Source organism: Brachycentrus maculatus, unplaced genomic scaffold, assembly GCF_059751285.1.
Source record: "Brachycentrus maculatus isolate JH-2025_06_01 unplaced genomic scaffold, ASM5975128v1 h1tg000194l, whole genome shotgun sequence".
Lineage (NCBI taxonomy): Eukaryota > Metazoa > Arthropoda > Insecta > Trichoptera > Brachycentridae > Brachycentrus > Brachycentrus maculatus.
Window position 1 is genome coordinate 156082 of NW_028280945.1, and position 17045 is coordinate 173126.

The window sequence follows — 17045 nt, forward strand, 5'->3', positions numbered from 1 at the left end:
TATATTTTCTTATGTTTCAAATTCTACTCAATCGCAAAAGCAGGGATTTTTTTTATTAAACACTTGAATATACCACTTAATGAGTTTAATTTTTATATACGACTAGTTTTGAAAACTTACAGATGTTTTCATCTACTGGTAAAAACTATCACTTTTAGCAGTAAATGAAAACATCTGTAAGTTTTTGAAATTAGTTGTATATAAAAATAAAACTCATTAAGTGGTATATTCAAGTATATAATTTTTTTTAAATAATCAACATGTCATTCTACAAAGTTAATGCCCAATCAATAAATAATTTAATTCAAGAAATCGTGTTTATATGATTTTTCTTTATTTATTATTTTTAATAAACTATAACTAAACTGGCTATAGCTAAACTGTAGCTAAACTGGCAGTGCACAACGGAGTCCTGGTTCCAACTCTAATGTATGGAAGTGAAACATGGAGTTGGCAAAAGAAGAATGAAAGTAGACTGAATGCAGTCGAAATGCGATCTCTCAGAAGAATGTGCGATAAAACGATGTATGATAGATGTGCGAATAGTGAAATAAGGAAGGAATGCAAAGCTGAGATAAGCATCATCGATAAAATTAAGAAAGGTGTGTTGAGATGGTTTGGACATGTAGAACGAATGAGTGAGGAAAGAACGGTAAAACAAATTTATGAGGCGAATGTTAGTGGGAAAAGAAGCAGAGGAAGACCGAGAAAAACATGGCACGATCAGGTATGCCAAATACTTGAAAGTGGTCAGGTTAGGAGTCGTAACAATCGGCGGGTATGTATGAGGAGATGCATGAACGTGGAAGAGGCGAAGAATGTTTGCAAGGACAGAGTAGTGTGGCGCTCTATTCTCTCTGCCTACCCCTGCGGGGAAGCGGCGTGATGGTTAGTTAGTAAGTTAGTTTTTATTATTTTTAATAAATAATGAACATTCAGATACTCCTTAAAAAACATGTACGCAAATGTCCATAGTTCAAGCTTAACTTGATGTAATATTAAACACGAAAAAAAGCCTAAATTGTCTAGCATTTAAAAATGTAACTATCACAATGAAGTAATAACTCGATTATTTTTATCAATTCATACTTATTATGCTCATATTATTTGTTCGGAAATACATACATATTATTATGCAACATTTTATTTACCTTCACAAACCAATATTTTGCGTTTGATATTGGATATTTCACAATACAAGTAATTTACGCTCAAATAATCCGGTAACGCGATTTCCAACAAAGTGAAAAACATCCAAGCGATTTCACTCCTTTTCAGTATTCAATTTTCAGCATTCATAGGTCTGAAAGAGTTTCTTCTGCAATGAGTTGCGCTTGTCAACTATTCCGACTGCGAGTGACATCTCCCTTTATGGCATAAATACATTACGCTCGTATGTGCGACAAGTTGGAAAATTTCAATATAAAGTGAGCTTCGGGTGGGGAGAGAGTTTAATATGAATAAATTTTCTAGCGTAGAAAATAATATGACGTTCTTAAAAAATTCATGAAATGTGATATGGCATAATGTCGTAGTAGAGCGAGTGCTGAATGGAAATCTTTATGAATAATCCACACACCGCATTCTTACAACGGTACATTAGAATATTATTTGTTGAGATTAAACTTATCAATAATGTCAATTAGATTTAAGTTTTGTACTGACATTTCTAGGTGGAACTGCTTTTAACATAATGAAATAACAACCAAAGAAACCCCATCAAATAAAATTTGTGTGGAATTTATTTCACACAAATAATTTATTTTAACAAATTTTAATTTTTTAAATAATAAACTGTCGATGTTTCCTAGAAAAAATATTACATTTAGTCCAATAATGGATTTCTTAAATCCGTTTTTAGAAAAAGGAAATAAATTAAATAGCACCTAGAATATATTAAAAATATTGTTCATTTCACTTTTTTAAATCTAAAAAAGAGATCATATCCTCAAAAGTACAGTAAATGGGTATGTATAGGGTATTTTAAATAGAATGAAATAAATTGTGTAATCAATATTTAAAGTGTTGAATTTGAGATTTATTTTTTTAACAAAAAAATATATTTGTTTGAAATCACTATATATCTTATTATAGCTTACTAATCGAGATAATCTCGAGAAAGAAAATGGTTGCTTCGAAACTGGTCGACATTGCACTTTTTTAATTTAATTTATAATAACATATAATGATTTCAAAAAAAGTTAAAAGTTAATGTTTAAGCATTAAAAATAATAATGACTTTGACTTCCAGACTTAATATCGATTGGTGAAATGTGGTTTACGTATTTTATATACAGACATTCCTCCGACGTTTGCTCTAACGGATTTTTGTCACAACTTTTATTTCTATCTTTTTGTCTATTTGATGCTTTTGTGTGTGTCTTAACAATATATATCTTTTTCAATGAATAGGAACTTTTGTGGTAGAGTTATGGACTTTGAGTCAAACCCTCAATTCAATCTCTATCGGCTTTTTAGGTTATAAAACGGGTTTCAAAATTCGTTAGAAAATAGTAGTTTTCGATGTCTAACATTTATATTTTAAAATATAAATTGCGTTAGCTTACCTGAAAATAGTAATATATTTTATTAAAAATAATATTTTGTGCATTGTAAGTTTTTCTTAAATGTTATACATGTATTATATGTAATAAGTTGATTATGAACCTCCTCGTTTATCACTTTGTCTGTCGTGATAATTTTTCCATCCTCACTATTTTTCTAAGGAATAAAAAAAGAAAACGTATTGATACTATGTATTTGTATCTTACTAAAAAGTTGCCTCTTTGTATTGGAAATTGTAACTGCGTTATTAACCTCACAAACCGTTACGTCGTTATAGGTTTATTCGTGTTCCTTGTTATTAACTCGCTACAATAAAGTTTATATTCCAATTTCATTTTTCTGTAGTTGCTACCGCGCACAATGGTGTAGAATTATAAACTTTTACGCCATTCTTTAGAAAACTAGAGGAACTCATTTCATGCCTTGAAATTCATGTTACTTGGAGTATCATTTTTATATCGCGTTATAGTTTAGTTTAAAGTTTTTCCTCTTTTTCATTTTCGACAAACCTTTATCAGTCACGTTATGCTGAAAGTTTAACGAAATCTAAATAATAAATTTCTTTTTTATATTATTGTATTTATACTATTTAAATTGCAGGAAATTCCATGATAAAAACAAATACTTATACAATACTGAGGAAAAATGTGTATTCATGTTTTTTTTTAATATCGTGGATCAACGTTCAGCGAAAATTAAAAATTAAAAAAATATATGTTTACTTATGAATTATTTAATTTGGTGAATAGATAAAAAAAGGAGAATGTAGTGAATTTAAATTCATTTTATTCGTTTCGAGTGAAAAAACCCCCCCAACAAGCAATTAAAAACTAAATTCTTGGAAATACAGAAATCCTATGCGTGTCAACATATAAAATAATTTGTTTTTTTTTGGTTTTATACTTTTGTCTGAATAATGAGACAACATTTTAAATCAAATTTCATACTCGTTAAATAACGAATTTCATTTTGAGTATATTTTTTTTACTTTAGTTTTGGTAATTAATATTAATAAAACGTTTTTTTAAATAAAATTACTTTGATTTACGTCCCAACTCTCCCCAAGCCAGTAAAGCTGGAATGCCAATATAAAAAGGGGAAAGAGGGACAATAGAGAAAAAATATCTGCTACCAGGAGCACAGTACAGCCGAGGAGATTCGAGGGCGAAATATAAAAACGGCAATATTTTTACGACGGGATGCAACACTGTGTGTGTATGCCGCATGCCGTCCTGATACACGCGTCGGACGAACACTAAGATCCGCCCCAACTAAATAATCGAGCGGAATATCAACCCCTACGTGGGGTAGGACACGCCAAGCAGCGGCTAAACACGACCCTTCGGTGATCTGAACTACCAGGAGCGCATGAAGTTGTACGGGGATCGAGGAGGTGAATCATTAACATAGGGGTGGCCTCACTTCCATGCAGTAACTTCGCCGTTCCCCCTCCGAACGGGCAACCCTTACAATACAATGGCACTTTACAAAATAACCCAACCATTCATAAATTACTATGACTAATCTCTCCAACTTTTTTACTTAGGGTTTTGATATTGTCAGCGAGATTATTTCGCCACGAATCCCTAGTACTTCGGGCCTCTTCGGGCGTTGCGAATTTTGTGGGCGTTTATTCGCAGGCCATTCATCCCCTCAGAATAGGAAATAATAAATTCCAACAGGGTTAGAAAATTGTTGCGCAGTAATGTATCAGGAGAACATAAATCTTATTTCTCTCTTAATCTCGCAAGGTTTCTAAAGCTTATTTTGTTTCCATACAACTGAAAGCTTCAGATGGGTTAAATGTATTATTTAATTTAAAATGTGAAGATACTTTATACATATCAAAAGTATACCATGTAATTAATTAATTAAATTAGTAAAATTGGGAAAAAATGCAGCTATCCAAACATTTTCGCATGCTAACGAATTAGTTTATCTTACCTACAATTTTCTTGAAGAATGTTTTGACAAAAAGGGTTTCAACAAATTAGTAATTTATTTTATAGAAAACATATTGTTTCATGATAAAAATAAGAACAAACACATTTCAATCCCTTTAAAGCTGAGCTGACGATCACTTAAACCAGACAATGACAGATCGTAAGCCATATAAATGCCCAAACGTCCATATTCTGACCTCAATTTACTTTTATTTGCGCTACCATAACAAAAATAATCTTGAAATTTTTACATACGCAAAAACTCCCGACTGATATATTTTTTACTGTTGATTTTGAATTGGGTGATTTTTTTTTGTATTCTTGTATACCATTCTTCGAATATCAATTTGGGAATTCTTTTTCAAACATTCAGAGCCAATTTGGTTATTAAATTTTTGCGCCTCGGGCCTGTAATATAAATTGGAAATTCACATTAAAAAATACGAACACGAGTAGCGTTCTCATATGTGCATACATATATGGTAATAGCTAAAATAAAATACAACAGAAAATTCTTTTGTATCTCACATACGTTTCTGCATATTAGTTACTCGGATGTGTGGGAGTTCAAACAGATTTTTTAATTTAAATTTCCAATTTTATTATTTTTAGAGATTCATCAAGGATAAAACCTCGATATTTTTATTTTGTAATCGAATTTGATATCGTTGTAATTATTTCCCATATTTTAATATGTTAAACGTAAAAAAAACATCGATATAGGAATAAAATAAACCACGTGTGGTAATGAAATTTTAAAAATTGTTACAAGCAGATTTTTTTTCAAAACAATACTTTTAAAATATCTTAACATTTGAAAGCACATAGGGTACTCCATCGTATAAAAGAAGTCTTGGTCGTTAAATACATGAAGAAAAGTTGATCAGCCCTTTACTTTTGCGGTAAAAATAAATAAGTATTGAGGAAATCTTTTACATTTATATTGATCCGCCTGGGAACCGAGCCCACGACTTCTAGCTTGGTAGCCAAACGTACTTACCACTGCACATCGATGGTATACTGTACACAATTACTGGATTTAAATAGGGATGGTTTTCCAGATTTCACTGACTTTTTTTTCTTTTCAGATGAAAGAATTTTTCGAGAAGAAAATATAAAGTCATGGAATTTATTGGGTTTATGATCTGTCATTGGCTGGGTTGAAAAATATTATTTAAATAGTGTAATATTCATCACTCTGTTCGTGATTAAATTTTCAAATTTCCTTTGAGTTTTCGAGACATTTTTTTATTTATATGTATACTCCATGAGACAAGGAATAAAAAATACAAGTTTTTTTTTAAATATTAGGCTTGAAACTATTTTTGTGTATGTGTAAGGCTCTTTTCAAATTATTTCGCGTACTGGAAAACACCTTAAAAGCGCTAAGATGGAGGCACTTAATACTGCACGCCAATAGAGACTTCACAGTTACCAGGAAGGCAGGATTATACAGGGAAAGGCTGTATTTTACTCGGAAATTCGCATATATAACAGTATATCGCATATATAAGTACCATCTCCAAGGTTTACTTTCAAACTGAGTTAAAAACATAATGATGCTGTAGTTTATTTCTCTATTAGTCGGATTCAACTAAGATTTTCAAAGTTTCATAATGTACGTCATTTAAGTTGGAGAAATTTCTGTTTTAATGTTGGTTATAAACCTTGTGTACAGTAAATTCTCGTAATTTTTACTTAAAATAAATAAGACGATGGATTTTTCTTAGATGATAAATGAAATATTTTCCAAATTTATATATATGTACATCCCGTAGGCTAAATTCATTTAGCTTTCGATTCGTCCTTTATATTAAAATACGACAAATTTAATCGAACAGCAAATTGTTGGTTTAAATAAAAAATTAGAATATAAGTCAATGTTAAATAAATTATATTAATAAAAAAATAATGTAATATCTGCCATCTAGTCTTTCTTCTCACCTTCACTTACATCAAGAATGTCGTTAGATGGCGCCCCAAACTGCCTCAGGAAAATGTTTTTGAAAAAAAAATTGTGATATGGATGTTTAAACGCGGGCAGAATGGTGAATGTCACACAACGGTATCATGCCATTACTTAAACCAGCCGATAGGTTGTAAACCCTGTAAATATCCAAAAACTTACCAATACAAGATTAAGAACTAAAAAAAACTTATAAATATATACATTTTATAAATATCTTTGCCTGTGTGTGATTTCAATTTCAATTAACATATTTGTTATTATTTTAAAGTAGTGTTTTAATATTTTTTAAATCAGATTGTTTAATTATATGGGTTGTATATTCTTATAATTATATTAATATTCGCTTAGTTTAATATTTGAACTGGAAATAATCTCAAAATGTTTTCAAATGAAACAATGTGAATTTTAGAGCTTTCGGGGAAATTATAAATTAATTCGGAATGAAGATAATTAAACTCCCTCAATAGAATTGAGGGCTGAACTTAAAATGGTGAAATTGACAGAAATTTCATGGAATATCTGATTTTAATCACTGGTAAATATTTTACTTTAAAATCATATTTAATAGTCTACATTTTTTAAATTACATATACATATGTACATACATAGGGGAGAAAAATAATAAAAAATGAAATAACAATCACAAATTTTAAATGATTACAATAAATTTACTTTTATTAAGAGGAAATGAATTCTAACTAACCATCACGCCGCTTCCCCGCAGGTGTAGGCAAAGAGAATGTATACATCTTCTCATACATACACTATTTTTTTTATGAAGTAAGTATCATAAAATAAAAAATGATAATTTCAGGCGTCTCCTAGTATGTAAAATCATTCGTAAATTAATTTTTTTGTATTTCATGAAGGTTTCTAATAATTAAAAAAAAATACTTTTTTCAATGAAAGAAAAGAAAAGTTTCACTCGAAAATGTAGTTGATCATTCCGATTGAAGCACAAATAAAACATTGCAGAATTTATGTTTTAAATGGAATTTCACTTTATTTTAGATATTTAAATTGACCACTTTAACCTGCCAATGACAGGTCCAGACCTCCATATTCCCACCTCAAATAAACTTCTTCATATTTACTGAGATATCAATAAAAATCGTGATATAAGTAACGCCAAAGCGAAGCAAGGCCAGCATTTGTAAACAAAAAATTATACTCACCCAAAATACTATGGATAAAATAATACTTTGTAAATTACCATAAAATAATAATTAAAATGATGTTTACATTGAAAAGGAAAGAGGGAAAGACTTTACGAATGTAGGAAGATGGGCATAATTAATATTTCCGTTATTTTGAGTCGATGTCAAAGCGAACGGGAGGAATCCTTAAAGCAAAGTAAGATAAAGTCGGTTGAGTGGCACTCCTTTTCCATTTTCAATTTTGTTGGAAAATCTGTAATTTAAGACTCTCAAAAAATTCTTTGCGAATTCGCCAGAGGGTGATTACAAAAGGCAGTTATTTTTAATCAATCCGTTCGGAAAACGTCCCGAGGATATTCCATAGTTATATAAAACGTTACACACGCACACGTTGCCTCAAAATATGGTGTCATTTACAAATTCAAGTCTAAATTTCAATGTTTTATGTCGAATCGCAAGGTTGTTAAAATAGTATTAACAGTATGTTTGATTGTAATGAAAAAATCTCTGTATGTGCTTACTCTGTATACTATGTGAGCCAACACACAAAAACTTGTTTGTATAAAAATTAAACTAAGACAGTTACATTATTATTTTGTAAAAATGTATTATTGCATTATTTTCACCAAAACTCAATCATTTTTATACATAATACACTTTCACATCAAATATATATATATATATATATATATATATATATATATATATATATATATATATATATATATATATATATATATATGTGTGTGTGTATGTGTAAATAACTCAAAGGTATTTAAAGAATTTCATTCCATTCTAAAAATTAAATTAAATACACTTTTATACTAAATTAAACTACATATGTATTTGTATGTCACACAAAATACAATGCAAGAGGTGATTCTTATAGAATTTTCACAGTTAGAGTTGTGCTTGTTAGTTACGAAATATTTATCGACCATTACCGTTAGTTTCTTAGATCTATATCTATCATACGATCGATTTGTATATAAATTTAAATTAAATTCTATTGGCGAACCGTTTGATTAATCTTAATATTATTTATTATTACAGGACCAAGATTCGGAGACTCTCAAGGGATCTGGTTCATCTATAAAGCCAATTATTGATATTCCGAAGAGAAATTGGAGGAATTCTCAGGACGACGTAGGGCAACTGAGTGAGTACATAGATTGAGATAATATTATTTCTCAGATCCCCATGTGAATTAAGGAACTTAAACAAGAGAATTAAAAACTGAATTTGAGGCTTTACACTGTATTTATATTGAGTCATTTAGCACTTTCAATCTTCATTGCAAGAATGGGGAATTATTTTATTATTATTTGAAGAGATTGTTGATATATTACATTATCTTATAACATTTACTGTATTATTGTCTACATCATTTTGAGTGGAGTTATTTTTTATATTATTTTTTGACATCTCATCAAAGATGACGAAGAATAAAAATAGAAAGAAATAAGAAAATGAGAAGCTCAATAGAAAGCTTTTTTTCATCTCATCAATAGATGTCTCTGGTGAAGTTCTAGTGATTCAAGAACAACGTTTCGAAATTGGTTCATATATTATAAATAGAATTTCCGAGAATTCGAGTAGTGTGGTTGGCAATAGTGGGTAGAATTGGTGAATGTTACACGAGTGTAAAGTGTTCACTTAAACCAGCCTGTGACAGTCGTCAGCCCCGTAAATGCTTAAACTTCCATATTCTTCTTCATCTTTGATGAGCTGTCATAAAGTAATATGAATTATTGTCGTAAATATGTAAATGTGCAAGATAAAGGGATTACGATTAAAAATAAAGGTTACTAAATCACATTAAAATGTAAACGGGTTGAGTAAAGTTTATTATATTATAAAAACCAAGATTTCTAAACGTTAGTGCGGCCATGATATTTTGGCTTCTGGTGCAACTGACCACATCATATGACCACGTAGCAATTTACTTAACTTCGTTTGTACAAAATATATGCATTTTGGCGATATTTTTGTTAAGAAGCAGTATTTTCTGACAGACGAAAAACAGACTAGTGATACTGGTCAAGGGTTGAACCTTATACAACTTTTTGAAATAACTGGACAGGTTATTATTGTATTCAAACGAAAATGAAAATTAAACACGAATTACAAAATGGTGTAGTATAAGAGACCAAATAATTACAACATTTTATAATAACAAAAATATTATTATATTATTTTTTGACTCTCATCAAAGATGAAGAAGAATATGGAAGTCTGGGCATTTACGGGGCAGACGACCGTCATAGGCTGGTTTACGTGATCACTTTATACACATTCACCAACTTCCATATTCTCCTTCATCTTTGATGAGATGTCAAAAAATAATATGAAAATAACTCCTGTAATTGGAGATAATCCAGATTTTGTGAACAAGTATTTGGACACACTCAAAATTTTGTAAATAGTATTTTTTATTAAAGGAATAACCCGCAAAGCCCCTACTTTAAGAGGCTTGTCTACAGGTAAAATAGAAAGGATAGGGAAGGTAAATGTGGGAAATACATCACAAACGCATAGAGTAATTGAAAATAAATCTTTCTTGAATTTATTTTGCAATTAGCGGGAATCGAACCCGCGACGCCGGTTTCACAGTCAAGCATCTACAAAACTACGCTAAATTTATGAGAACAACGAAGGTACAGGGAATAGAATCAGATAAGGAGTTGAGCAGAGTGGTAGGAACTAAGGATAGGATGATATAACGGACAGTTAGGGTTTTAAGGGAAAATAGTAATGTTTCAGGCTTTTCTTGAAGGTCGTGAGTGCATTTTTCACGTAAAGATGTAGTTTATTTAATCCACAGTCTATTATCTTGGATACAATAGGAATTAAATAATAGGTGGAAGATTAATCAATGACGAGGGACAGAAAAACTATTGCCATAATAATAATAAATAATAAAACCCTTACCGCACCTCAATGGTGCATAGGGCACTGCTTCATATAAACGCAGTGTTATCTCGATCGTTTACACATGAAGGAAAGGTGATCAGCCCTCCACTTCAGGTACCAGTCCAGTGTAATATTGAATAAATATTAGAGTGAAAAAATCACTTATATTTATTAAACCTCCCTGGGAATCGAACCCGGGACCTCCAGAACGGTAGCCGAGCATGCTGACCATTACACTACGGAGGCGGACAGCATAGTTGCCTTCCATTGCCATAAATTAATTATAAATAAATTCGTTACACATTCCGGTCAAAATAGTACAAGTTTAGAATGTTTTTCAGATGAAGAAGAAAAGATGAAAGAAACATTGTGGCGACTCGCATACAGACAGCTGCAGGCGGGAGAATGGAAGAAACTGGCATACCATTGGTTTTTCACAGACGAACAAATCAAATCCATTGAGCATCAGTATTCTGGTAAGTGTAATATTTTTTTTATTATTTACATGATACTTCGCAAGCACCTTTTCTAAAGATGACATGTCTTGTAGCCGTATAAGAGAATAGGAGCAATACAAGCATTATACAGGCGGCATTTGGTCTTCACAGTGTACAAATCCATCCATCAAACCATCCACTAAACTGTCCATCAAACTTCATCTCTTAGTTTTTCCCTCTTCCTCCTTTCCTAAACTGTCTTTTCCTTTACCTTCCTTTTTATCATCAATTTTTAATTTCAGTATTTTAATGTAAGTACTATCTACCCTCTGAGTGCAAACAGCTATATAAGGTATCAAACTTTTGACCAATATCACGAGTCTGTTTTTGATTGGTTTGAAGATATTGCTTCGCAATAAGCCCGCCAATGTACATATTTCTTTTCTGTAAATGAAGCTTAAATAAATAAGTAAATCTGATCTTCAGACAACCATCATACTGTTAAATGTGGTGTCAGCAAGGCCTAAACATACTCCCATTTTTTTTATGAATGCTGCCATTTTCTGTTATATACACTCCCAAAAACATGAAACTCTCGACCCTCTCGATGAGCCGGTTACATCATATTAAGGATTACTGAGCATTTGGACACGAGTTTTTGCACAACACATGAGTTTTTGAAACATTAATTGTACTTATCCTACAGTTTAAATTTGCATAGAACTAACTTACTTACCATCCCGCTTCTCCTCAGCAGGGATAGGCAGAGATTTTAGAACACCACACCACTCTGTTTTTGTATGTGAAATAATTGATTATGCCAAGTTTTCCTTGGTATTTCTCTGCTTTTATCCCAACTACAGTCTGTTCACAGTTAATTTACCTGTAGTTTTTTTTATACTGCCAAAGAAATCATTAAAAAAAACTAGAGGTAAAATAACTGTGAACAGACTATAAATATTTTTGTTATACCGTTCTTTTCTCACTCATTCGTTCCACATGTCTAAACCAACTCAACACCTGCCTTTCCAAAGATTATTATTATACATAGAATATAATATTTTGCAAAATAATTATTGGTTCAAAATAATTAAATAACCTACCTTCGGTCACTATATGACAAAAATAGACCAACCTGTACGTTATAAATTAATTACTTGTCTATATTAGGCTTTGGTAACGTTATAAGCTGGCGTCGTTCGTCATTGAACTCCCGAAGGGTTATTTGGAATCACTATTTACTCTACTAATATTTATTAACGCAAATAAATTTACCTCATATTTTCTGTCCATTTAATTTTATGTTACCATAAAGGTTGTCTACATTAACATCATAATTTCTAGCGGTAGAGAGGTCTTTGAATAAATAATAGTACACATCATGTTATCCAGGACCGGACTCACATCAGAGCGGGCCACAAAACCCATTTTCGAAGAGCCTACCAATTAAAAAGAATGAATTTTTAAAAACATATAAATGTATTATACTATCATACATATAAAGATTAATAAAAACAATAATAAAATAATCATGAGGCGAATGTGGTTGGTAATACAATCAGAGGAAGACCGAGGAAAACTTGCACAGTATATCAAATATTGGAAAGAGGTCAGTTCAGGAGACGAAATAATCACCGGGTATGTATGAGGAGATGCATGAATGTGAAAGAGGCGAAGATTGTTAGCAAAGACAAATTGGTTTGGCGTTTTATTTTCTGATATTTATTTGATGATAAGCTAGATTTTTTTTATGAAAATTAAATTTATTAAAAATTAAAAAACGTAGGTATTTGTTTGTTGAAAATCTCCTAAATTAATCCAATGATTGCTCACACAATTGATCACAGAGGGCGGGTGTTTTTATATACTTAACTGTGATAGGTTACTCAATCTGTGACAGGAAACAACTGGTTTTGAAATTCAATGGCAGTGCCATCTATTAAAATTAATAGCAACATGCGTAATACTACACATTGCTCATGGTTACTTAATTTATGTAAAAACTTTAGGTAGTCATGCGCCTCCGTAGTGTAATGTTCAGCACGCTCGGCTACCGTTCTGGAGGTCCCGTTTTCGATTCCCCGTGGGGGGGGGTCAAATAAATATAATTGATTTTTTCACTCTAATATTTATTCAATATAACCCTGGACTGGTACCTAAATCGGAGGGCTGATCACCTTTCCTTCATGTGTTAACGATGAAGATAACACTTTTTATATGATGCAGTGCCCTATGCACCATTGGGGTGCGGATAAGGGTTTGTAGAATAATTCTAGTCACAGTTAAAACATATTATTTTTTGAAATCTCATCAAAGATGAAGAAGAATATAGAAGTCTTTAATTCTTCTTCATCTTTGATGAGATGTCAAAAAATAATATGAAAATAACTCCTGTAATTGGAGATAATCCAGATTTTGTGAACAAGTATTTGGACACACTCAAAACGTTGTACAGTTATAACAGTCTTTAATGTTTTATTTTTTATTTTTAAGGGAAAAATTATGAGTAACATAATAATTTTTGGACTCCTGATATCGTCATGTTCAGTGTTGACCCATTTAGCCCTATGTTGAATGCTGCCCTGATTATAACTCATGTAGTATGTATGTATATCATCTGAAATGAGTACGACTATACCTTAACACATTATTTGGAGCAAAACGAATGTGAATAGTTTCTAATGTAAAAAGGTTTAAGACCCTGTTATAGGTATTTCCCAAAATACGAAATACGATACGATACAAAGCACATTTCTCTTCAAGAGTATTGTATTTCACCTTCATGTAAATGGGTACCAACAGATTTACCTACTATACGTGTACCACACACGTGTGGAGTGTTCAGAATAAGAGTGTAGTATGTTCGCAAAAGCCAAATCACTTTAATCGAGAACTTGAGTAAAAGAAAAAAAAATTCTAACAATGATATCACTATATAGTGTAGTATAGTCCAGTATTGTTTAGTCTAATATAGTTTAATCTAATATAGAATAGTCCAGTATACTGGAGTCCAGTATACTGTAGTATACTACATTGGATAATATAATCTAGTATAGTGTAGTCCAGATGAGCATATCTAGTATATAATCCAGTGTAAAGTAGTCTAGTATAGTATCCAGTATAGTATAACCCAGTATAGTGTAGTCCAGTATAGTACAGTTTAATAGAATCTAGTATAATCCAGTATAATATAATCCAACATAGTATAGTCAAATATAATCCACTATAGTGTAGTCCAGTGTAAGATCATGCAGTATAGTACAATATAATCCAATATAAAGTAGCCTAGTGTAGTATCCAGTATAGTATAACCCAGTATAGTGTAGTCCAATATAGTTCAGTCTAATATAATGTAATATAATCCAGTATAATATAATCCAATATAGTATAGTCCAATATAATCCACTATAGTGTAGTCCAGTGTAATATCATGCAAAATAGTACAATATAATCCAGGATAAAGTATTCTAGTGTAGTATCCAGTATAGTATAACCCAGTATAGTGTAGTCTAATAGTATAGTGTAGTCTAATATATTCTAATATAATCCAGTATAATATAATCCACTATAGTCTAGACCAGTGTAATATCATGCAGTATAGTACTATCATATAATCTATACTATAATCCAGTATAAAGTAGTCCGGTGTAGTATTATTCAGTATAGTATAGTCCAGTATTGTCTAGTATAGTATATGTAGTAAAGAGTAAAGCACAGTTTAATATAATCCAGTATAGTATAGTCCAGTTCGGCGTGGTTGGGTCAGGAGTCAGATCAGCGGGTAAATATGAGGAGATATGAAGATTGTTTGCAAAGACAAATCGTTGTGGCGTCCTATTCTCTCTGCCTACCCCTACAGAGAAGCGGCGTGATGATTATATTTTTTTCATGAATATATAAAAACAAAATAAACGAATAACGACTTATTTTAAAGTTTCTTAAACCTCATTTGTGGAGGTCCTCACCAAAAAGTTTCATTTCCAATATTGCACAAAAAATCATTTAAATGCAAATCTGTTCCGTTTACCGTATTCTATGGTAATCTTAATTAAAGTTGCAACAATCCTGTGTTAAACCCGTATGAAATCATTAAATCGCACTAAAACGTAACAATTTTACAAGCTAGAATATCTGATTACTTAAAATCATTTATAATGGAAATGTAACGTTTTGGTGAGGACCTCCACATTTATGATTTATAATTTCCAGGTCCGTCCAGCTACAAGGAGCACGGCTACCGCATGCTCCTTCTGTGGCAGCTCCAGCTTCCATCGGGAACCAACCAGATGAACGTCCTGTGCGAGGGTCTGGCGGCGATCGGGAAGAAGGGATTGGTCGAGTCGCTGAAGAAACTAGAAGAGCCAAAGGACACCAAGTCCGTTGGGATATGCAACTGCGTCAATTGCAGCATTACATGAGATCCGGACAGCGATTCACGCGCAGTGAATGTGTAATCTTTGCCAATCTTTACATTCAAAGTGAATTGAGACTTTAACTATTTGAAACTCCAAATAAAGCCAAATTCGTTTGTTTAAGTTAAGTCAGTTCGGCTGTCCAAACTTAAAACACAGTAAGGGACATTTTTTTGTGGTACGTTTTTTTTTGCATTTTTGGACTAAGTAGAATCTAATAATAATAATAAAACCCTTATCCGCACCCCAATGGTGCATAGGGCACTGCGTCATATAAACGCAGTGTTATCTTGATCGTTTACCCATGAAGGAAAGGTGATCAGCCCTCCGCTTCAGGTACCAGTCCAAGGTAATATTGAATAAATATTACAGTGAAAAAATCACTCATATTTCTTTTTACCCCCCCTGGGAATCGAACCCGGGTCCTCCAGAACGGTAGCCGAGCGTGATGACCATTATACTACGGAGGCGAAGTAGAATCTACTTAGTCCAAAAATGCAAAAAAAACGTACTAAAAGAAAATGTCCCTTACTGTGTTTTGAGTTTGAACAGCCGTGTTAATGCTAACAGAATATGAATTTAATTGTATTGAATTCGGCAGTCACTTTGTGGTAAAATTTATACATTTTTTATTTCGGTTTTATTTTGTAGATACCACTATTTATTTAAAAATACAGTAAGTCCTCTACTTACGTGAATTTGTACTTACATGATTTAAAAAAAATGTATTTTCCACTTTTTTATTTAAAAAAATCATTGTTTTAAAGAATGAACCCACAAAGCCTTTATAGGCTTGTCTGCAGGTAGGATAGTGAGGATAGGGAAGGTAAATGTGAAAAATACATCACAAACACCCAGACCGATTAAAAATAAATCTTTTTTTAAAATTTATTTTGCAATTGGCGAGAATCGAATACGCGATGCCAGTTTCGCAGTCGAGCGTCTATCCAACAGAATGTGAATTGTTTTAATTCTTTCCCTTCTGACAATTTTCACCCTACCTTAAAATTGCTTTTAATTTTAGGTGGCTGATAGCAAATGTTTATCATTAATAATTTTTAATGACGGTAAAAATGTGTTTTTTCATAAATGTCATTAAATACTTCATATTTAAGACAATTGTGCGGCAAAACGGCGTATGATAGATGTTCGAATGGTGATATAAGGAAATAATGCAAGGCTGAGATAAGCATTATCGATAAGATTTAGAAAGGTGTGTTGCATTCAACCATTGTTTAAGCTTGTAAATCGAATGGGTGAAGAAAAAACAGGAAAACAATGTTTAGGGGGGAAAAAGAAGCAGAGGAAGACTGAAAAATACCTTGGCAAGATCAAATAAAACAAATATTTTATAGTGGTCAGGTCAGAATTGGGATAATCGGCGGGTACGTTTGAAGAAACACATGAATGTGGAAGAGGCGAAGATTGCTTGAAAAGGTGAGGCATTTTATTCTCTTTGCCTACCCCTGTGGGGTAACGGCTTAATGGTTAGTTTTTTATTAAAAACCAGCCGACCTAGAATCAATAACGTATTACAATGAAAAAGCCATGTTAAAGTTAACAAAAAATAAATAAATGAATATTTGCTTTTTACCAAACAGAATTAAAGTTAAAGTTATCTACACTACGTTGTTAAAGCGTTATCTTCT

At 31.8% G+C, this 17045-nt stretch overlaps 1 protein-coding gene across 1 annotated transcript in view; it reads left to right on the forward strand.

Annotated features, from left to right (window-relative positions):
- LOC148307699 (uncharacterized) overlaps positions 1–15498 on the forward strand; it is a 97945-nt gene extending 82447 nt beyond the window's left edge. Inside the window, exons 10-12 of the mRNA XM_088262944.1 lie at positions 8688–8793; positions 10889–11023; positions 15194–15498. Coding sequence (XP_088119070.1) covers positions 8688–8793; positions 10889–11023; positions 15194–15402 — 450 coding nt within the window. The 3' untranslated portion in view covers positions 15403–15498. The remainder of the gene's footprint in view (positions 1–8687; positions 8794–10888; positions 11024–15193) is intronic.
- Positions 15499–17045: the final 1547 nt, after the last annotated feature.